The sequence below is a fragment of the Pieris brassicae genome, chromosome 7 (genome assembly GCF_905147105.1).
Source record: "Pieris brassicae chromosome 7, ilPieBrab1.1, whole genome shotgun sequence".
Lineage (NCBI taxonomy): Eukaryota > Metazoa > Arthropoda > Insecta > Lepidoptera > Pieridae > Pieris > Pieris brassicae.
This window is the reverse complement of record NC_059671.1, coordinates 7,761,977-7,786,918: the sequence shown is the minus strand read 5'-3', so window position 1 is coordinate 7,786,918 and position 24,942 is coordinate 7,761,977. Positions and strand designations below refer to the sequence as shown.

At 31.6% G+C, this 24,942-nt stretch overlaps 1 protein-coding gene and 1 long non-coding RNA gene across 2 annotated transcripts in view; one reads left to right on the top strand and one right to left on the bottom strand.

Moving 5' to 3' along the window:
* The window catches only part of LOC123711889 (neuropeptide SIFamide receptor-like), an 81,104-nt gene that overhangs the window by 31,107 nt on the left and 25,055 nt on the right, over positions 1–24,942 (bottom strand). Inside the window, exon 2 of the mRNA XM_045664739.1 lies at positions 12,237–12,336. Within this exon, the coding sequence (XP_045520695.1) occupies positions 12,237–12,336 (100 nt within the window). The remainder of the gene's footprint in view (positions 1–12,236; positions 12,337–24,942) is intronic.
* LOC123711892 lies at positions 3,939–5,004 on the top strand. The gene is made up of 2 exons (XR_006754014.1): positions 3,939–4,114; positions 4,747–5,004. It is a non-coding gene; the product is annotated as an uncharacterized LOC123711892 (long non-coding RNA).

Here is a 24,942-nt window from a genome sequence, read left to right as displayed (position 1 = left end):
TATGTTATTCATTTTCGCAGTTTACACTTAACTTAAACAAGCACTTTCTACATAGATTTAGCTGGAATTCTATCTGGTTTGAAGTCTTTAAAATAACAATTTCGTATACTCGTCTCTATAAAAATATCAGTTACAGTTTGAACATAATTTAGGGTACTAATCGTTTGTACTAGTAGGTATTATTAAATTATTATTGATTAAAATGATAAACAATACATAAAATCGAGATTACTTATACATACAATAACATCTTATTGCGTCCTCATTTTGGTTACCGAATGAAAAATTAATGCAAGTTCGGGTACTTACCCGAAACTAACAATAACATAGCAAGTGGTCATTGACCCGATCAATTAGACGCCCAATATCTATAATGACTGGCTTTTCAATTTAATTACTGAGTAGCGACTGTGAATACTAAATGAGATGGTAATTTCTAAGTTCGTTCAGCAGATAACGGCTGTGCAAATTGGCACGGAATTAGGAAGGCTTCGTTCGAACTGGGATACCTTAACTACCTTTGATGATCTCCAAGTTATTGTTATAAGTTCCGTTACCACCCAATTGAATATCCGTAGTTTCTGTTTTCATGCAGTGTTTAAGCCTGCGACTTGCAACCGGTGCTCGTTCGAGCTGTGATTCAAGGAGGCTAGAAGTAATGTAAATTTTAACTTGACATAAATATTGTAGGGAATCCGCCATGTCTTAGACCGAAAAATCGACGATGTATCACGTACATAACTTATATAAAATATTTTTTCCAGAAACATTTATTTCCATATGTAAAAAATAAGTTACGTTAAAACTATTATCGACTCCAAGCTAGTTCGAACTTAATCTAGATAATCTTGTAATTGTTTTCCGGTCATTAAATCCTGATCGAAGTAAATGAGAATATAATTTAATAATTTAAATTGCCAGGTTAAGATAATAACACAAGTTATTAGAGATTAGATTTATATTCGTCGTCGATAAGTTGAGACTCGCGCTAAGTATGACTCCTGTATGTCAAATACGTTTTTCACAATCGGGAGTAAATTAACATTGAAGACTACAAGCTTTTACAAGATTTTTTAAAAAAGAATATAATATAATATTTAACCAGTATCATTTATAACACATTAATACAAATTGTAAAAAATAATCCAATGGCGCTACAACCATATATGGCTTTTGACCTTACATTGCATATGTATCTTAGTTAATTTTATTATATACATAAGTATGATCAACCTTCATTACATTATATTATATTTTTATATACTATATAAATCTCCCAATTTCCCAGAGTCTTGTGGTGCGGGACCTTATTTTAAACACATATTTTGGACAAAAATATATATTAAGAATTTTTATATTTATAGGCTATTATACATTAAAATTATGTCGTCGATTTTGGGCCTAAGATATGTTGAATTCTTCACACTTCTTACTATGTACGCAGGAGTCATATTTTATGGCGCTTAGAGTAAAATCCTTGGGTTCTCCGATCTCATCATGATTCTTAATCTTTCAGTCTATATAGAATTTTAATATTCGCATTCGACTTTACAGAACAAAAAGTACACAAAACCACATGTTTAAAAGGCTTTAAAGGGGGTCCCAAATATTTGCTACTTGTAACCTCTTTGTGCGTTCGAATCACACCTGTTCACCGACGGATTTTTCTTTTTAAACAACAGATGCTCTTCATTTGCATCCAATTTTATTTTACTAGTTTCACTTTGTGTATGCACTTAGATCGTAGATACTAATAAAGAACTAATAACGAATCAATAAGCTAGATTACCAGTTTTGATATATTATATATAAAATTAGTTAGAGTTTTACCATGATATTAGAGAGGTTAGGAACGCTTATATCTGCGAAAAACTGTTCTAAAATTGTACTTATGAAACATTTTTGTTATAAAATGAATCTAATTAATTTAGTTCCCAAAAACGCAGTATTTTCATATTGTTTAGCAGTAAACATAAAATAAATATTTGCGACCAATATATAGCATAAATTAATGAAATTACACAACAAATTTGAAGACCGGATACTTCATAGAACCTTTCCAGTTCATGTTTGTTTTGTTTAAGTATGTAATATCGCTCTTAGTATGTATGTATTAACAAAAACAGCTAATATTAATTAAAATGAATGTTATATATCTGCTACAACGTTTCGCCTTAACGTTTAAACTCATTTTTAGAAAAAAAATTTTACAAACTTTTGTGCAATAAACAAAATATAGAAAACAAAAATCAACAAACTGACTTTTGTTATTAAATCTCAATTTGTGAATGAGACAAGAGACTGTGAGACATCTTCAAAGTATCGACCAAAAATCTTAATGGCGAAATAGTTAATGATATTGTCGTAATAACCTTGAATTTTTGTTATAATTAAACGACGCAAACGCTATTGAGTCAGTTTATGATATTTAAAATATAATCAGAAAAAAATGTAATGACAACAAACAGTGTAATGAGGAAAAGCAATTAATGACTCGATGCAAAATTTCCGATACAAAGCTTCCTCAATGCCTTATATTGTGATGAGATTAGAGTACGCTTATGTGTTATGAAATAAAATAAATCAGTGATGCTACAACCTTTTTAGGTCTAGGCCTCAGTTTATATCTGTTTCAAGATCATTTGTCAATCTAATAGGCAAGTTGGTGATCAGACTCTTATGCCTGACACACGGTGTCGACTTTTTGGGTAAGTCAAGCCGGTTTCTTTACGATGTTTTCTTTCACCGTGGGAAAGTCCATTGGTGCACAGCCGGGGGTTGAACCTACAACAGACATGAGACTTGCACGCTGAAGCCGCTAGGCCAACACTGTTCTTAATTATGTATGTATATGTACATATATACATTTTTGTTATTAAGTAATAGCCGTGTTGTTAGCATCCATTTCTTTGTTATTGTTAACTAGTAGTCTTCTATCAAGCCGAAATAAATGTTGTTATAATTGTTAATTTGTGAACGAACATCAGACTTCTTTAACCACAGCTTATTTTAACCATTTCTTTTCCAGTCTTAGAACCAAAGCATCGTCAAAGAGTCTTCCGGTATCGCGTACTTGGCTACCGGGGTGAATTAGATAGAGGCCTATCTTCGTGGTGATAAAGATTGTCCATCTACGAGCAAGTGTCGCATTCTATATTGTATAATATTTTCTTATGTATATATTGCAAGAATCAAACCGTTAACCTTAACGAAGCTATCGGATACAATTAATTTTCTGTAAATGTGTCGTGATCTTGCGAACAAAATCTTTGTTGTGCTTATTTACAGGATGTTATATTGTTGTTAATGGATCAAGGTGTACACGCGTATTTATTAAGAAATTTGTCGTTCTATACACACATATTATTAATCTATGATAAAATTATAGTCAGTCGACTCTTAGCCTTTGTGTCGATTTGTTTATTTTATGTAAATTTATGACGGAGAAAAAATGATACACCCAAAACAGATTACCTTAAAATAGTCGACCTTAGGATATATTTCTTTAAATAAAATAAGTAAACGCTAGCTTTTCATATAATGTTAAAATAAATATTTTATCTGTCAATGTAGAAATATTGTATACCTGATAAGAAGGATTTTTTCGCTATGATTTCGCCAAAATTCCGATGGTTGTATTTGATATCTAAATATTCAGGCTTCTTCGTCCTTTGATGGATTACGTTCATAGTTGCCTCCAACTGAGCTTTCATATTTTTTCATTATATTTTCATATTTGCTTAGGCCTTCGGGGCCTTATTTCTGCGTCAAAAATTTCGTAAAAAAACAATATGTTTCATACAAGTTATTGGTGGTTTTTTAAAATTCGAATTCGTCAAAAGTTGCGTAAAAAAACATTGTTTCTTTTTTAAATACATATTTTTCATGGCCAGTAGCTTTCTAATTTGATTTTTTTTATTAAAGCATTTGTATATATTTAAGATAGCTCGTGGAATTTAAACAACATCCTCCTGTATTTAGCGATTGTACTTAGACGCCGATTTCTCAACGAAGGTAAGGATTTATACAAGATCGTGGAAATAACGGATATATAAGGACTACGGCTGTTCGTTAGACACAGTCACATTGATACAATAGCACAATGATCAAGCTGGTAAGATCTTAATTTAAATTAAATAATATTGATTAATTACTAATAATAAAATATCACTGTATCAAAGGATATGGAGATTTCTGTGTTTCTTAAAATCGTTTGTGTTAGTTTTAAGGTATATAACAGTAAGATTCAATACTTATAAAATTTTGTGATTTTAAGTTCCATAATTAGTGATTAGCTTGCTGCAACTTAACCGTTGAGTTTATTAGTTTAGTCAGTTACTATTGTACTGGTAATTTAATCCAGAACTAGGACTATGCATGTGCACTTGTCACTATCATAAATAAATCTTATCTTATTAATCGCTTTTGTTTTTTTTAATATTGTCTATTTTACAACTTGTATTATAAGCATTATTTTCATAAAAACGTTACTAACAAAGTTTTCAATACAAAATATTTCGACTCTAAAAAATAATTAGTTTTTTGGTGGATTTATGTAAATCATATACGATTGTTTGGCGACGTGTATCTCATTTGTATTCATATTAAGTTTCTCATGTAAATAAAATACATTTTTTGTAATGAGAAATACAGTTCTTTAAACATTAAATATTGGATATTAGTAACTGTATTAAAACCGTTTTTATTAAATATAAATATCTTTAATTTATTTAACTATTATTTCAGGTAGTTCTGTTCGCACTGGTAGCCGTAGCAAGCGCGGGGGTGATTGCTCCAATCGTCCCTGTTGCTCACCCAGTGGTTCATCACGTGGCTCCAGTGGTACCAGTGGCATCGGTCCACTCCGCAGTGGTTCACCACAGACCCATCGTCCACGCCCCGTTGGTACACGCACCACTGGTTCACGCTGCACCAGTGGTCCCTGTTGTTAAACACCATTCACCAATCCTTCTCCACCATTAAGTAAATAAATTATTATATGTATTTCTGTCTTTATCATTACGTAATTAATGTTCACATAAGGTCCACCATAAGCAAATCAAATAAAAATAAATCAATAGCCTATTTAGGTCTGCGCCTCACTTCGGTATCCGTTTCATGATCGTTTGTCAATCTCATAGGTAAGTAGGTGATCAGCCACCTGTGCCTGACACACACCGTCGACTTATTGGGTCTAAGGCATGTCAGTTTCCTCACGATGTTCTCCTTCACCTTTCAAGCGAATGTTAAATGCGCACATAGAAAGAAAGTCCATTTGTGCAAAGCCGACGGGATCGAACCTATGATCTCAGGGATGAGAATCGCGCGCTGAAGTCACTAGGCCATCATTGCTCTAAACACATCAAGGATAGCATTAACTTAATGCCCTATATGGAAAAGGGATTATTAATGTTATGACGGAAATTGCTTTTGTAACTTCCATTAGAGATACAGACAGCGATTTCAATGATCAGTTCCACACGACACAATAGCGACATCAGCCCTACCGATATTGCGAGTACGGCATCGATACAAAAAGGTCCGACTCGCTATCCATGTCACTATTCGTTACAGAGTATTGGCACAGGTTGTTTGGGACTGCTACCTATGACGCGAAGTCTTTTCCAGTCTATTTTTGTCAATCATAATTTCGAGGTATTTATTCGAATAATAATTGTTAATGCTTATTTCATACTTCACATAATCTCTTTCTATACTGTAGTTTCACGGAGTTTTTAATTTAAGTAATTTATAATAAGCAATAATTACAGTAATATGAATATGAAAAAATAATAAAATGGTAAGCAGTGTTGGCCAACTGGCTTCAGTGTGCGCCTCTCATCCTTGAGGTCGTAGGTTCGATCGCTGTGCACCATTGGACTTTACTTATAAGTGCCTATTTAACATTCGCTCGAACGGTGTAGAAAAACATCGTGAGGAAACCGACTTGCCTTAAACCCAAAAAGTCGACGGCATGTGTCAGGCACAGGAGGCCGATCACCTACTTACCTATTGGATTCACAAATGATCGTGATAAAGAAATCGTTGCAGACCTAAAGATGTTTTTTTGTATTTATAAAAATGGGTTAATACTGCGGTACTATTCTGGTAATTATTCCACTATATATTTGATGAGAACACAGGATTGTATAGTATATCCACTCTTATATGTAAAAACTCATAATATAGTGTGTGTGTTAACAGAAAAGTATAACGATATAAAGACGTTTATACCGTGAAGCTAAGCTATATACTCAAGGCTGCTAAACAAATATTCAATCAATTCCAAATAAAACTCGGATTACTATCACAATGCGGATTTCTCACACAATCGTGGCCTCGGTTTTCAGAAAATTGAATTTCCCTGCACAAACTGCCTCGTTCCGACCTTTTTAGGGAAATAAGGGACCACCGTGACCTTGCCAAGGATTGGAACTTGGGAATCCATTTTACAAATGCGTTTCGCCTTCAGATCTGCTATGATTCCCTAAACTTTACGTAAGCAAATTTGCATGCGCCTTACATTTAATTAAGTTAAAACAGTTTGTAATTTACTAAGAATAATGAAATTATACTAAGTAAACTCAACCAACTTTTATTATAGAAACTCAACAGCCTTTGTTTACTGGATGATTTTTTTTTATGGTACAGGAGGAAAACCAGCAGACCGATCACTTATAGTTAAGTGTTTACTGCCGCTCATACCTTTCAAGTACGTTGCTGGCCTTTAAGGTTCCGTTTTTCGATGACTCCTAAGTCGCTAAGGTTTGAAAGTACCTGGAATGTCTTCTGATTCCATAAACTGGTGGTGCCAATAGGTGGTGCGTTAGTATAGTGTAGTAAAATTGATCAGATATACCACAAGGGGCTAGAACTCAACTCGTATTTTATTAAGTCTCTTGAGCTAGCAAAATAATAAAGAAAAACAACGATTTGTAGTAGAGACAAGAGCTTCATTAATCCCATATATTACTTAGAGAATTTAATGTAAAGACAAATCTGAAACGTGTTCATCACATTAAAACAAATGTAATATGCACTAACTGCATGTTAAATGAATATCATAATATGTAGTTGTCGTGTGGAAAAGCTCATAAAACCGAGATTAATTACTTACGTGAGTCGCACTCTCAAACATGGCAGTTGCCGAATTGTTTACTTAAAGCTTGGGCATACTGGATTAAAGTCACGTAATTGTATAGTAATGTGGGTCTCCTTTTCGCTAATTACCTGAGAGGAACTAATCAGTTTTTATTTTAGATATTTGTGTGGCGTAGTTTGTCGTCTGCTCGCCTTTTTGGTTCCTATGCTATAGAGCTTGGAGGCTTGGAGCTATATAGGTAGGTAGGTAAACTTATGATAAAATATAATGAAATTTGAAGGGTCTGAATTTAAATTTACTAGTTCTTAAAAGGTGTAGATAAGACGAAAAGAATTGTCATGAAACTCTTACAAGGCTTGTAACCATGCCTTTAGAATCAGTGAAAATATGAATTTTCTTTTACTACCAGTTTTTAAAAGGTGTAGAGAGGACGAAAATAACTAGGATGAAAATCACACTACTTTGGTTATAAGCCTTATGACATTAATGCAACATAACAATGAAATATTACTTTATCATTCAAATGAAAACATATTATACTAATTTTATTGGAACACACGCCTTATGTAACTAAACTAAGTCTGTTACTTGACAACGTTTACAAACGTTGATATTTTTCATAATGGAAATTCATACAAAAATATTAATTCCAAAAATGTTCAACAAAAACAGCTGTTATTTTTTCCTTCATATATTTAGTTAATACCATTGTAATATAACAATCTCGTTCATGTTAATTTAATATTTTTTTAAACAGCTTATGCACAGTGAGAAAGATATATTTTAAAGATAAAGGTACACTGCCACAGGGACCAAAAATTTTTATTTTTCTTTTTATTAATTATTTTTATCATTAGTATGAGGTTAAGAAAATTGTAAATACTGTATATTTGATTGTTATGATTTGATGATGATTTGACCAGGTAGACCTTATTCGTAATATAATATTTTAGGACCGATAGCATATAATATTATGTTGTACAAAGTATTTAAATTAACTATATTAACTAATAACTATATTACAGTTAATATATTGCTAGATATAAATATTTAAGTTTGCTATGAAATAGCATTCAACAATAGCCAACTTTCATTCCAGTTTCAATTTCGAATTGTTTTTTTATAGAATATCCACTAGACTCTATAAACAACATAGGTACGGAATTTAGCTCGAATGCAAACGTATTTTCACTCGGATAAATTAATTCTCGTCACGTCGGCAAATAGGGAAAATCTCTAGTGCATGCTGGTGGTATAACGACGAGCTGCAAGCGGCAATTTTTTGTATGACCTCTCTATATGGGAAATTGCGAATATACGCGATTAGGTTATATCGACACAATTTAGGGTCCTTGAAGAAAAGCAAATCTTAAAATGATGGACGCACTATTACTTATCAGATAAGCTAGAAATGTTTTTAACATGCTATCAAAAAATGGTATTGCCTAGTGGCTAATTGGTAGGTAATGGTAGAGTTAAGACTTGAGAATCGTATCTCAGATGCGGCTGAATTCGAATTGTAATCGGGTCTCAAGTCAATTTATCAGAGAATGACCAGTGAAATTAACTTTACAGATGCATACCAGTTGTTCGTCAATCGTTCGGCCTGCTAGATGTCTCACGCGTCTGTACTGGTCTTTTGAATTATTCGGTGAGTTCTTTTCTTCATGTAGCCATGTAGCCGTAGAAGTTGTATGAGTATGTTTGTGTAAGTATGTAGTTGTCAAGAGAGTACCGGATAAGAAGAAGATTCTTATCCGGTACTCTCTTGACAGAGCGGTTGTGATCGCTATGTAGTAGTGGTATTAAAAGGGGCCGATGTGATACGCTTCACGACGTTTCGCCATCGTTGCCTATTAGAGGTCATCCTACACTCATTGAGTGTACCTCCTACGGCAGACTTGATCTGGTCAGTCCAACGCGTAGGTGACCTTCCGCGCGGTCTAGTGCCTTCCATCTTCCCCTGGACGACAAGGCGTTCTAAGGTTAAAGTTCAAGTAGTTCTAAGTGGAAGTTGTATTGACTCGAAAATACCGCGACGGTATCTATGTTCGGTACCTTGAAGCTAAAATCATATAAAGGTGGCGGAAAGAAATGCTATGAATCAAATTCCCATAATATTCTTATGCTAATCGTATAAGCCTTCTTGTAATAATTAAAACTACTAATACCTGCATTACGCCTGCATTTTGTACCAAACATCACTTAAAGTATGAAATACTGCAATATTGTAAAAAATACATTATTCAAGCTGTGTTGCAATGCTTAAAAATAACCCCTCAATCTCATTTTGACTATTTATCGCCAAAAATATAAAGATTATATTTTACAGACCCACTCGTGAATTTTAAACACCTTTTATGTTCACATTAATTTGTATAATTCATTCGTGTTAATTTTGTACTCTGTTATAAAAATTAATGCTACGAATATAAAATTAAATTGGACTAAATTAACAATTTCAGTAAACATTACAATGGGTATAATATATTGGCAACTCGCTACGGGGTTGCTATGTTGTAATTAATAAAAAACAATTGAATCACTATGTTCTTTGCAAATATCTTTCTGTATTAGCTGCAGTAGCTGATATTGTGAAATTAGTACAAAATAATTAATTTATTCTAATTTCATTTCAATTAATACAATCAAGTCAAAAATAATATAGCTTTTTCATAACTCAACATTACTTTACACAATTAAATAGAAACATAACCTATATCTTAGGTCCAAATATAAGCAAATATGTTAAATTTACATCATATACGGGTCAATGATCATTGACAGATAATATGACTCCATACAATTTCGTAAATAGTTGTCTAGTGTACTGGTCAGCATAGTTGCATTCCATTGCAGTCGATCCGGATTGATTCTTGGACAACGCACACTTTTTGTGGAAAATATTAATTATTATATATATTTATTATTTTATTATTTTCCAGCTCATATTAAAAAGTATATTCTCATACTTTTATTGTTTCCATTGAAGTTGAGACTCTTGGGCCGTGGGGTACATAGGCGCTAATTAAAGATTTAAGATGAGACATGGTAGACAGTACCGGTGACCATACAACGAATAAGTATGGCATTACTGCGATGAAATTCTACCAGCGCTAAAGGTACAATTTTTAATTATTATTATTATTATTATATAGGTTAATATTTTCGTAAACTGTAACATGTGTTAAGTAATATTTTGAAGTGTTACGTAACGTTATAATGATACAGTTCTATCATAACGGCAACGAGTGATAAGCATTCCTGCAATTCACGTAATACCATTCTTCATTACCATATTGTATTTCCGAATAGCTAAATTCAACTTTCCTCTCGGGGCTCGCGAATTTCCATTGCATTGATAAATTTTTGGCACGCGAGGCCATCGATGGAATTTGGGGCATAATACCAGCTCATTATAATAAGGCCCACAAGCCAGGTCAAGGTGGGGGCAAGAAATTATGGGACAGGTAAGCTTAAGTCAAGTTTTACTTCCGGTACCAAAAGTTTTTATAAAGTTTCGAGTTTTAAAGTGATTAAATGTTCAGAAAAGAGATTTGGGCTGCAATTTTTAAAAGCCTCTTGCTTTTTAATTTATTAATAAAGTTTTATCTGAAGTTTGAAATTCGTAATTGATAATGTTTTTTGATATCGCGCGATTTTATCTGATTACTGCGAATTGTAATAATGTGACCGTTTCAATGTGTAAATCAGATCCAATCAACCAATCAAATATATCATTTCATCTTTAACTACTTATAATAAGAATAAAAATGTATGCATGTACTAGTGTACACACGTAAGAAGTGAAACTTCTTAATGAAGGTCATAATTTTCATTTTTCTAAAAATGATCTACTAGATGCCACTTTACAGAAATTTGTTAAATAAAATAAAATTAGATAAAGTTTAACAAAAGGCTTTTAGTATCATAGACAGGAATACAAATAATACAATTATTTCATTTTACCTTATTACTACTAAGATTATTACAGAATTTCATGAATTGTAATTTAATTATTACTATAATTGTTATCGTTATTATATTTTTTTTTTCCAACGCTGATAAAGAAGTTTCACTTCAAAAACGGCCGAGCTAGAATAGCAAACGTAGGAATATGTTAGCCCTTTATTTTGTAAGCCATCTAATTGCGTAAAAGGGAAATAAAAAATAATAGTTGTCTTTTAATTTACAGGTTTGCAGTTTTCTTCCGCGCCAGTATGTTAAATACTGTTATTTTACCCAAAAAATAAAATATCCGATTATTTTTTTAATACAAGAACACTTTAATGCAGTTTTATTTAAATGACATAAAAACATTTATTGTGTATAATTCCGTTTCTACAAAGTCGTCCAACCCTTTCACTTGAACCTTTTTAGACAATTTAACGCGCACTCAAGAACTTTAGCCATTAGCATAAGGGATATGGGACCGCATTTAGGTCAAGTTTGCTGTCCGACGCACAGCAAGGTCACAGTTTCCTAGCAATTGACTTCGCTATTTATTGGATTACACGCTAAATTGAGTGGGTATTGAAATAGATAGACCTTCAATCCTATTTCCATATTGGGTAAGTGCAGGGTTCATTTGTGTGCGTGACATTATAATACATATAAAGGGAATGAGTATTTTTAGCGTTATTATAATAGCCTAAGGTTAAAGGGTTAGGCTTTATAAAATAAAAATAGATATTATTTGAAGTTATCAAATGTAATTTAAATATTTACACTTTTACACTTAAGCGCGTAAAGTAATAATGTTCTCAAAAAGTGTGAGTTTTTTTAATGGACATTAGAATCTTCATAACTGTATTTCTTTGTTAGAAACACAAACAGTCAATAATAGAAAGATAATCATTTAAATATATTTTTTTTATTACAAAGAAAGAAATAATTTTAAATAAATTTTATCACTTTTCTTTATTCCAACATTTAATTTCTATCGATGAATAGGTTATATGTCTAAAAACAAAAATAGTTTATTTATAATCCGCGAAAGCATAATATTGTAAATGAATTTTGATTTGAGTTCACCGTGGTAGAATGCCGAATGAAACAGTGTTTTCATATATACAGTCGTTAATAATTCTTTCTCATATTTTTTTGAAGCGCTATAGTAAGAATTCGTACATACCTGTCGAGTGAGACCGCAACGAGACTGTAGACAGAGGCGGCGACTGATAATCCCTGCACGTACGGCACTGTCTTGCACATAAGCCAGCCCAGAACCCAAGCTGAAACAGAAAAATCCTTAAATATTTCTTTAAATATTCAACATTAAAAACTTACAAATTAAAGTTTAGAAATTATTAAATATTCTTAAAATTTACATAATTTGCTTATAAATAGATAAAAAATAAAATAAATTTGTAGTACTCGCGTAAATAAAAGACAAAATAGACGTTTTTTTCCCTAAGATTAAAACCCGAAGGGGCCCATCAAATTTTTAAGATTGTATGATGTGGCATTATAAAAATAGGGGTTCGCAATTGAAAACGGGAAACACTGGATATAGTGCAATGGCGAAGTGTACTTGAGGGGGCTAAGGCCCACAAGGGGCTGTATAATTGATGATGATGAAGGCGTTATAAAAATACACCACAATTTTCAATTTCCACCACTAGTCCCATTTTTTTAGTGATGATATTTTGTTGCTTCAGCTAGTAATATAAATATCATTATCTATAAGTTCTCATACTCGTTTTCAAGAACGTTTATTCAACTCTTTAATAACTATTTGTATGTGTTTTAGTGTAATGTATAACATATGTATAATTCGTTACATATACTTTATAATGAATGAATTTAACAATTAACACAAACTATTCAATTAACATTAATTACGGTTCTCGTCTGTATACAAATCTTTAACTTATCAATAGGGCATTGAAATGAATAAAGATATACTCTGGACAAAGGGAAATATTAGTTAACGCAGAAATATTTTAAGAGGCTTACATAAAGGCACTTCAGTCCCTTAGAAGTGAATCATTTATTAAGAGCCCAAGTATAATCCTGCATACAGCCTTGGGTTGGGCAAAGCAACAGGTAGAAGGAGGTCAACAAATCAATATTTACAACAGAAACTGGGTCAGGCCACTGTACCTGTGACCCGTGTTTCTCGCTCGCACCCACAGATGCACCAATAACTCCATCCCTCTCTCTGGCCTTGCCCCATTACAATACAGAAATGACTGAATGCAATTAAATATACATTTTCCGGATCTTAGTTTTAAATTTTATTTGGATCTCCTAATTGGGATCTAAATATTTTCTAAAAAGCTTCCTCGAGTAGATTCCACTTTATCTGCAATACAAATATTATTTCAAAAAATATTTTGTAATAATATTTGTATTGCAGCTATAAGTGTAGCACAGCATGACTATAGATGCGGAATACGGCCTGCGGCGGCGCGACTTTTGCGTTTCTCTCACTTCTTTTTAAGATTATATAACTATTACTAAATAATACATAGCTATAAAATGTATATGTTTCATCTTAATAAATAAAATGTTTTTTTTTAATAAAACAATAGTTTCAAATCTTCAAATTATGTGTACATGCAACGATGTTATATATTATTATTATATGTCGCCTTACTTAGTTCTATATTGCATAACAATAATCCTTTGCATCGATTTCTTATATAAGAATAAATTGTGACAACAGACATGTTTCTTGCAACAGGATGGTCAGCCATTATTTGTTTCCAATTTTGAGAGTAATGCGCCGAAATCGAACTTAGAACCGTAGAATTATACTCAAATCTGAGATGGTACGACAATATTAAATATTGTTAAACGATAATATTTTTTTCTTGATTACACAATGCTATAACCGTAAGGTCTTCCACTCGTGTTATTCTTTCAATTTCCCGCATCCTTGACTTTTTGATTCATTAATATTCTCTTAAAAACCGACATTCGACGTTCCATATTCTAAAGGGTTCGGACCTCGTGCATAATGAACGCCTATACACAAAATGGAATGCAAAAACATCCTCTAGTTCCCACGGATTGTGAAAAAAGTACTAAACCAATATTTCATGTTAGCCTCAGTTGGCATTTGTTCATTGATAATTTTTAGGCAAGCTGATCCAGCCTCCTTTAAAAATATAAAATTGAAATGATGGAAAAAATCTCGGGTTGTAGTGAAATCACTAGGCTAATACTGTTTTGGAATATAAAATAAGTATATATTTGTCAATATTTTTTATTAGACAACATATTTAACTATTAGCCTTATCAGCAATTAAATGTTACTAACTCTAAGCGAACTAATCTTACTTTAACTCTACTCTACTGGAAGCATTTATAAGCCGTATAATCGTATAAGCATACAAAGCGTAGGCCTTGTATAATAATATAATATTAATTCAAATAACAGGAACACAAGGTCGCCTTCAAATATTACCCCTTATAAGTTAAATACAATCTCAACTTCAAACAAAAGCTTCCTTTTAACACAACGTAATAAATTATTACAGAATTTGCGTTCCTGTTTTAGATTTACTTATGTACATAGTTATTTTCGAACAAATTACCCAAGAGGTTGAGCAAGTAGCAATTTCTTTTCTTTATGCGCAACAAATTATATGGCGACGGAAAACATCACGAGGAACAGGTATGTTTGGTTACAATGAAAAGACTGTTCACTTAGTTCTTTTAAGGAAATAAATATGTACAATTATAGACCTATATGAAACAGAGACAGTCTCAATGAATCTGCCCTTTGTGTTATGGGGCTACATTTATACAATGAAAACAATGGTATGTGTCATTATTATGTGTTAATATTAATATTATTAAGGGCTCATACATTATTCCCCTCATGTATAGTATAACAGTTTTAATTTAAACATTTGAAGGAAAAAAACACTACCACTTTTATTTTATTGCAGTACACTGCAGAGATGGACTGGCAATAAATTGCGCTTGATTTTTTTGAACTTATATTACCTAAATTAATAAAGGCTATTTTTATTGCTAAATAAACCAGAAATATGTTTCTTCTACTAACCGCAAATTTCTTGAATTGAAGTCAAAACAATTTGTTTGTAGCATTGTTTCTGCAATTCAATATTTTCTCTGGAATATATTGGTTCGAAGACTTCGAAGGTTGGTATTAATCTTGTACCGATTGACAGACGCTGGAGGCTGCGTTTGTCGCTCAGTATTCACATATTGAATTCTTGCTATTGCGATTCCCGAGTATTGTGATTGTGATTGCATAAGATATTTTATTATTTGCCTGTTTAATTTGATTTTATAAGAGGTGGATCACCAATGCGACCTTCAACAGTGGTGGTATGACAAGAGAAAGTCTTGCTCTTTCGTATATTTTATTCATTTAAAAAAAATCTTAGTTGTAATAAACAGTGCCTGTTACTAATTAATAGCAATTTACTATGGTTACGCTTCAAACTTATATGTTCTGTGGTGCCGTTTCTTACAGGCACACAGTTTTCTGAGGCATATTAAACCTTCCTTATAACTATTTCTTTCTAAAAGTTCACCTTACGACACGTTCTTGATGACACTTCTCTAAATACATACATTTATAATTATGACGTAAAGTAACAATATTGAAAGGATCTTATGTAAAATTTAATTTACCCATACTACATAAAACATGTAAAATCATATTTGACTGACAGACTTGACCATCAATAAAAGTGCCAAAAATAACACCAATAAATGTTTAATATTCTACCCAACACTGAGTCAATTTCAAACGAGTATGTCACATTTATTCGAGAATCCAAAGTTAAATGTATGTCATAAATAAGTTTGCAGACGTCTACTTTAAGAAAGTCCCGATGAAATGCTGACATCACAGTATGCACTGGGGACTGTAAGTCAACCTAATATGTTACTAATTTTGAGAAACTTGGTTCTATAAATATCATAAGTCAGACTTGAGGTTTGAACTCTAAATCATTTAGTTTCGTTCAGTTTATTGGTCACACTATTCTTAGTAGCTATTGTAACGACGTAGCTGTTATATAATAAATTTGGATGTCGTCTATGGTTTAGAAAATACTTGTTTAGGTAATACCAGCGAAACACTTATTCTGACTGGTTAGTATAAACTCTCTCATTGTCCCGTTACGTTCGTTGTCCCGTTAAGCACATGTCCCGTTACGCTCATTATACACTTCGTCCGCATATATCTCTCTTCCAACGAAAATAAAGTATGAAATCATTTTATCAATGTTTCGTTATGACGTTGTCATGTTAAACTAAACGATTGTTAAGTTAAGGTAAGTAAAACGTAATTATAGACAACAACTTCTTTTTACTTTTCTTTTTTTTAAGAATAGAAGGCAAACAGGCAGAAGGCTCATCTGATATTAAGTGATACCGCCGCCCATAGACACTCTCAACACCAGAGGGCTCGCGAGTGCCTTGCCGGCCTTTTAAGAATTGGTACGCTAGCACAGTGCCCTCAGTAGAAGTGAAGAGCAGTAGGTGATGCTACCTCAGTGAAGTTGATATTATAAAGAGCCTAATAGGCTGGTTAAGGTATCAATAAAGAGATTCAGAAATGAGTCAGTCCAACGCTTATAATGCAGTGATACCCACATTATTACTAGATTAATTTTATATTGATCCAATATAGTTAACACACATTAGGACATATTATTATGAAGCCTCAACCAGACCGAACAAATCAGAAAAGCATGTTTAAGAAAAAAAATGTGTGCGTGTACTAGTGTACACACGTAAGAAGTGATACTTCATTATGACCTTATTTTTCGAAAAATGATCTACTATATGCAACTTTACAGAAATTGGTTAAATAAACTTAAATTAGATAAAGTTTAACAAAGGGCTTTTATTATCATTAGACATGAATACAAATATTTCATTTTACCTCATTACTACTAAGATTATTACAGAATTTCATTAATTGTAATAGAATTATTACTATCATTGTTATCGTTATTATATATTTTTATTATTAATGGCTTCGAATCATCAACAAGAACAAGATGGCGCTTAACCGAAAAATGTACGGTAGTTTTTTTCCCAACGCCGATAAAGAAGTTTCAGTTCAATAAAAATATATTTTGTCTTATATTTCTTACTTTATAATCTTAAAGGTGGTGCGAGTTTGTACGAGGCAATCTAGACATTTGACCTACTTCAATTTGAGAGGATGTAATGCCCCGAAGCGCTTTAACTTTATGGATACGACGGGCTTGTAGCTTTTAGAGTTCCGCATAATATTTTGGAGTTTAAATTCCATAATTTATTCCATAATAATGTTTATTTGTTCGTAGTAAAATATTGGGACCAGTCCTAACGTAGCATTCCGGTTAATCAAATAGGCATATATGATTACTGCTCTTTTTACACAAGGATCGATCTTTAAAAATACACCTTACAAAAGTTTATCTTTTATATACAAGCGGTGACCAATATAATAAATGATTCTCATCAGCGTTTCAAACACTTTAAAGGTTTTCAAAGCGTTATAAAAATTAAATAAACAACTCGTATATCAAGTAATTGTTTTTACTATAAAAAAGTTATTTGGACGAAAATGATTTTGCTGTGTTTATTATAAACAAAATACACAAATAGGTATAATATATTTAACGAAAAGCATTGTTGGAAAATGTGTTTACGTTATCAGATCTATTGAAAGTTATACAAGTAAGCTGAAATAGCTGACGTGATTCCACACTAAAATTTACTAGAAAAGTTTGGAATTATACTTCTTAAGTTACCTGAGAACCTCATAATTTCATGTAAAGCAAGTCCAGCACAAAAAATTTCTAATCCCTCTTAATATACTGAATAGGGCTTATCCTGAAAAGACGATAAAAGAGACAAAAATATTACAAAAAATCAAAACCAGTGTTTATAGATAGTGAAAATTATAAATAACTACACTCACAAGCCTTCAAACATTATGACTCGTTATACTACACCTATATATATAAAGGTACAACCTTTTATTAAATTTCCACAAACCAACTAATTTATTAAATGGTTTCACAAATTATATTTGTTTTATTATCTATATTATACTGATAGGCTCCTAACCATTAGGTTGTGTGTTCAAAATACAATATATTTATTATGCAATATAAGATACAGGTCATTAAATGTGTATCGCAGACATGCTTACTCATCGGCAAAGAAGACAGAGGGTGAGAGAAAAAACCGGCGTAAGAAAACTCTCGATTCTCTTTCGAATCGCCGCTGGCTTCAATAAATGTTTCTTTCATATTGAAACACATTCGACACTCGTTCGTAACGGATGGCATAGGAATCTAACACCCAAAAATCGACGGTATGTGTCAGGAAGGATGATCACCTACTTGCCTACTATTTAATGAGAGAGAAAGACCAAGGTTTGTAGCGCCACACCGGCTTATTTTCATATTATGAGAAAAGTTATAGTGGTGCAGTCGTAAAATACTGAACATATTTCGGAAATTCTTCTTAGATTGATTATAATCGAATTTTTATTGCCAAATTCGATGGTTATAATCATAATGTATACGATTTTTATTTCGAAATCGTTTCGATTCTTACTTTAAAACAATTAACAATTACAGAACCCTTCAGATGTATTAAAAAAATTTACTTGGAAGCGTCTTTATTTAGTATAGTATACCAGGACACTTACTCAACCCTCAGATTAAAAATTCGGTCCCTATATAAAAAACGTTTCATTTTGACTGTTAAAGCGTATTCTATAATAATGATTGATATGAAAAATGCCATTAGAAAAACGGCGATATGTGCTTATGATAGGTAATTAATTTTTTAAAAATCTTAAGAACTTTTGTTGTGGACTTTTTTCAGTCGTAGGCCTCCCCCACTTTTAATGCCTAAAAAAGAAAACAATCAAACAGATGTTATCTAAAGCCAAGATCCATGTATCAATATCAGATACACGTTCATTAATAACTGACACACGACATACAATAAAAAATAATTATAAACTCCGAGCACAATTTCTTTCATATGCGATTTACATGAAGCTTTCGCGAGCTTATAATCTTCACTTCTTAAACAAAATGAAAAATGTGCATTGTATAATAACAGAATAGAATATCTTCGAGACATTTTTTAATTAAACACAACAATGGTTGTCGATTGAATTAATCCTGTTTTGAAAACTGTATTCAAATGATATAAGATATTGAATTTATCTTGATTTATAAACAGATTAGAGGTTTTCTTACGGATGTTTGCGCAATTAAGTATAAAAAGGCTTAATTAAAAAATGAACTGTATTTTTTTCTTCGCAAAAAATTCGAATACGTTTCAGTACGTTTAATAAAGTTATATGATGCCTAAGTGCCGTATTCGATAATCGATGATAAGCGGCACAAAAACCCTTTTCAGCAATTTTTAATAATTTGCAATGCTCAAGAGGCAGTCCGTTAGGATTTCAATGTGAAGCCGACATGTGAGGGATTTAGGACGGATCTCTATTGGCCAGAGTTAGAGATTTGGATATTAGAATGCAGTAGGAATTGTGTGAATAATAGTATTATACTAAAAAAATTAGGTTATTTTACATTTGCCGCAGTTTCCAAAAAATATAATATGAGTAAAAGATAAGAAATTTATGTGGTATACATATATAGGTTTTATGAGTGTATATTATCTGAGAAACATTACAAAAAAGAAATTCCGGTATACGGGAAGGTTTCCAGAAGTATGTAAATAATTAGAGGGCCCTCATTTAGAAGTATCTATAAATATAAATGTTAAATAGCTTTCGTTGTTATGCTGTTTTTTTAAACTTTTTAATGTTTCTATCTACAAAGATATACTATAAGAATGTTATTCTACGAATAAATTTAATTCGAATATTACTTAACGTTTGTTTGTTATAAATGAAAAAACCGTGAAGGCATAACAAGTTCTATTGACATTTTATAGGCCGTAAAAGCCTAGTAGCGGAGAATACGTTCTTTATTATGACGACATTTAGACCAAATGTTTCAGAAACTAGACTAAAGATAATCTAAAACACATTTAGTAAAACATATTTCAAGTAATGGAAAATTCATTGCTTCCCTTGGCTGGTAATTTTGTTTTAACATTGTAACAAATGTAGTATAGTCAAGTAAACTATAGAAGAAAAACTCATATAGAAAAAAAAATGGTCAAATAATAGATTTTATTGGTTTCAATAATTCAAATTTCATGAGCAATGTTGCTTATCACCATCTGCACGTCTAAACTACGGTTTCTTATGCGGTAGTCATTAATAAACAATTTCATTCACGAGAAATATTCAATGTATAACACTACATAGTCTGAAACAGGGTCGGTGTACGGCGTATCATCTTTGATCTTTTAAAATGCGCTGTTCTGTTTCCACGTTAACAAAGTTAGACGTACTTAGTAAGTAATTTGTGTGTTTCAATCTCTTCATGAATAATTTATATATAAAAATTCATAAATGCATTACTTCAGCCATTTAAATTAAGGTAATTTATTACCTCGACATTTATTAACACTTTATATACATGACAAAATACAATAAAAAAATAGGAGAAATATAAAATTAAATAAATGTAAAAAAAGTAAAAGTGGCGGTAAACGTAAAAATACAATTTAATACAAAATTTCAAACTACACTAAACTACTCAATATAAAAATATAAACAAAGGTTTATTGGTACAATTGTTATTAATGTTATTGGTAAATGTAGTCTGTGAGGGCGGCACCGCGGAATACCATAATCAATGATTCTATAAATGTACCCATGACTGACTCTGAGTGAGATCTTTGATGTACCGTCAAATATCTATTTTTCAGACTAGTTTAAAAAACTCATATCCTGTCATTCGGTTTGACCATATCCGATAGCAACGAATTTGTCACGTTCCAATGTTTGTTAAAGCCTTTATTGCGTGACAGTTGTCACGTTATTACGAGTATCAGCAACTCAATTCAGGCAAACACTAATTGCTTTTGTTTGTTTTATGGGGTTTATTGTACATTATAACCATATTATTCATTGATCTTCATAAATAATTCACTAAGTATATCTGTAGTAGATACAATATAATAACTGTAATTAAATTGTAAGTGAATTTTATTTATTTTATATTTTGCTTTGCCTGTCAGCTTAGATAAAATTAGATGCTAGTTCAAAACGTATGCACTATTTGGGCATGAGTACTAGTTCTAGATAACCTTTGTATAACCCTGCTTCACCAAATTATTAAAGAATATTAAATTTCACATCCGCGAAGCCTTTTTGTCCTTTTCAAATCCAATACATCGTTACACAACCGATCATGTAACCTAAATTCATAAAGTATTTTAACTTAAAGGTTAATAACAACAGCCCTTCAAGAGAATATGTTTTATACTCTTTCCGATAAATACTTGTAGCATTTTTTCATAATGAAATCTCCCATACACATTTCATAATTAAACAGTGGGTGTAAAACTTAACCTATTTTGAAAGTTCAATTGATTTTAATAACTTCTATGTAAGCTTTTTCTCGAATATTCCAATAAAAACAGTTGGAACATAGTTTCAATAAGTTAGTTTTCAAACATGAACGCTTTCAGAGTATTCGTGTTCAGTGGAGCTAAAAAGATATGGAAAACGATTGCATACACATTTATTGATAGGAATGAAAGAAATGTATGACAATAGAATTGTGTATGGACTTCATAACTTGGAATTGAAATACGTAAGATGAGGTTTCGTTCTTATTTCAACCAGAAATAACTCAATTACCGCACTTGACGTTTTATAAAATGTTCATAGAAATTTCGGCAAGCTTTTACATAAAATTCGGGTAAAAGGAAATGTTTTTTACAATTGATGAGGAAAGAATAATAATATTACTAATACTTCATACCTCTATCAACGATCTTTCAAAATTCCGGAATTGTCAATTAATTTTTTTAGAGCATATTAAAATCATATACAAGGAATAAGATTAACAATAATTCCCTTCAGGTAAAGCCTCCGCCTTTTGCCGCTTCAAAGAGTGCAATAGTTTCAAGCTGTTGTGTTACTTAAAGGGAAATATACAGGAATTAAACGCTAAGCTATTTACCAAGGCCAAGTGTAGGAAGTTAATAACGTCGTCCTTGAATCAAAATATGCGAAGATCTCGGAGTGTGCCGGGAAATGGAGGCTGCACAGATTGAATTGACGTGATCACAGCGGAATCTCACGCATGCTCCACTCATTATACTAATATGGTTCAGATTTCTACTTCATGTGCCTTGTTTAGTATGCATTAAACGATCTTGAGGTCACCATTTTTGTTAGGGATACATATATCTAGTTTATTAAGAATTAGCACGGCTTGTAATTGTAATATTATATAAGAATTTTTTGTTTTGCTTATATTATTTCTCACCCAAATGTATGAGGTATACTGCTTAATGATAAAGCAATATGATTGAGATAATATACACATAGTGCAGCAGTGTATGATTTTATATATATATAATCACATCCATGATTAGAGATATCTAATCATGTAGCAGAATCGTGTAACTGTAGATATACAGTTCGCATACTCGCTACATAATAAGGTTAAAATCAAAAAACTTACTATGTAAATAACGAAACAGGCCTATTCTGTGTGTACCACAAAGAACGGTTCGGTGGCCGTCGATACACAATCTTATACTAGAATAATAAGTCCTGAGTATATACCTCGTTACAATATCATCTTACCAGGAAGAAAGGCACACAATATTATCAGCCGTAAGGATTTGGAGAAATTCTATTAGTTTGTGAACAAATAGAGGTTAGACTGATGCTAATACCTTGCCTCACGATAGTTCTCAAAAACGCACTAAACACTCACTATAAAATTCTAAATGGTGGACGTAACTATTATCAATTATAATTAACAAAAAGTATATATCAAAATAAAAATGTGTCTATCGTAACCCGAGTAAATCTCAACAATGACTCAACTAATAAATGTGACGATCGGCCGAGAAAAAATATTTGGGATCACCCTCATCAAAAATTATTAAATTGAAATTATGTATTTCGAACACTGTGTCTGAAGAGATTTAGATTTAGATTTATGTATTTTTTTAATTTATAAGGAAAAGATGGGTATGCTTTTGCTACTGAATAAATTTTTCATAGATACTTTTAAATTTTTCCAACGCCTTAAATACCTAAATCTCTTTGCTAGTAATAATTATCAATATGCTAAATCTTGCTAAAATCTTGGCTACAATTTGTTCTATTACTTTCTGAAGCACAATTTATAGGACAATGGTTTTAAGCTCCGCAAATACACAAGAGACGCATGGACTATAAATTATAGTGTCCAAGTCGAGCAAGATAAATTATACAGACATGTTCAATGAACTAAAATATTTAAAAATTTAATTTCAATACTCCCAGACGAACATTGAATGTAAAGGATTTATTTATTACAAAATTATACAAATTATTTGACAGACAACGGAATCTTATTTGTCGAGTAAAGTATATAGAATAGGGCTTCGTTTATAAGTGTGGTCGCTTGATGTCTTTAAGATTTATGACGTTTGTGTAATTTAAATGGATTTTAATTGATAAACTTTATGGGATTTATATTATTACATATATTAAAATAGGTGTTAATTGTGTATATGGAAATAAATTTAAACTTTTTGAAGTTTATTAAATGAATCTTTTGAATATTTTAAAATGTTTGTTGTAAATTAATAAAATAAAAAAGTAATCATGTTTATTTCTCACATAAGAACAAATAGCATTACGCTAACGTTTTGGTAAGAACAAAGTTAACGTAATGCTATTTATTGTATAAATTACGTTAACTTTGTTCTTATTATTTTTAATAAAATAAAAATACATTTTTTTCTGTCTTTCACCTTCTAAGTCCTGCGTATTAATCTAAACTGTAGTATTATTTTCAAAAACGAAACATTTGAAACAGATGGCACGATTTAAGTAGGTTAATAGGACGTAGTAAATATTAGATGCCAATGTATCCCGTTGCCATAGTAACAACAAACAAATACAAATCCAAAGAAATCAAGTACTGCAATGCTCTCCAGGTATTGGAAACTACGAATATTATTAATGCTAGATTTGTATAATCGGGATTACCATATTACGTACTGTACTTAAAGAAAGCGCCTTTGACGGGCGTGCGATAAAATTATGGTAGATACATAATTTCGCCAACTTTTACATAATATTCGAGTAAAAGGATTCTTTTTCCACAATTTATAAAGAAATAAAAATACTATATTAACAACACTATAATTATACTTAAAGTATTTGTGAATACTAAATTGTTATATGTTCGTCAATATATATTTTTAAATAAAATTTCCTTAATATAGGCTAATTGATTACATTATATAATAACCTTGCGCACACCAAATACAGTATTATTTTAGATACCAATTTTGTGTAAACTTTTTTTTAAATGAAACTTCTTTTGGCGCATGAGGGTAAAATTTTTACGGATGGTCACGAAGATGTGCAACATTTTTGTCGAAGAAAGGGAGAGAGCGATTGAGACCGATTGAGAGAGAGTGAGAAAGGAAGATCGAGAAATTTATTTATTTATATTATTATTAGCACGTATACAGTGTGAATATAGATTTACAAATAGATGGAGTGATCATATACTTGTACATGATCATCTATTGGGGCTTTTACCTTAGTAATAATTAATTAAAAAAGAAGTTTCACTTCTTACGTGTGTACGTTATACGCACGCTACTTTATTTAGAATATAATTTCTTCAAACCTAATACGCCACTTTCTGTCTACTTGATTTAAATCAATGGTATCCAGCAGTTGCAACAAATCGATGCAAGTGACCTGGTCACGGTGTATTCACCCG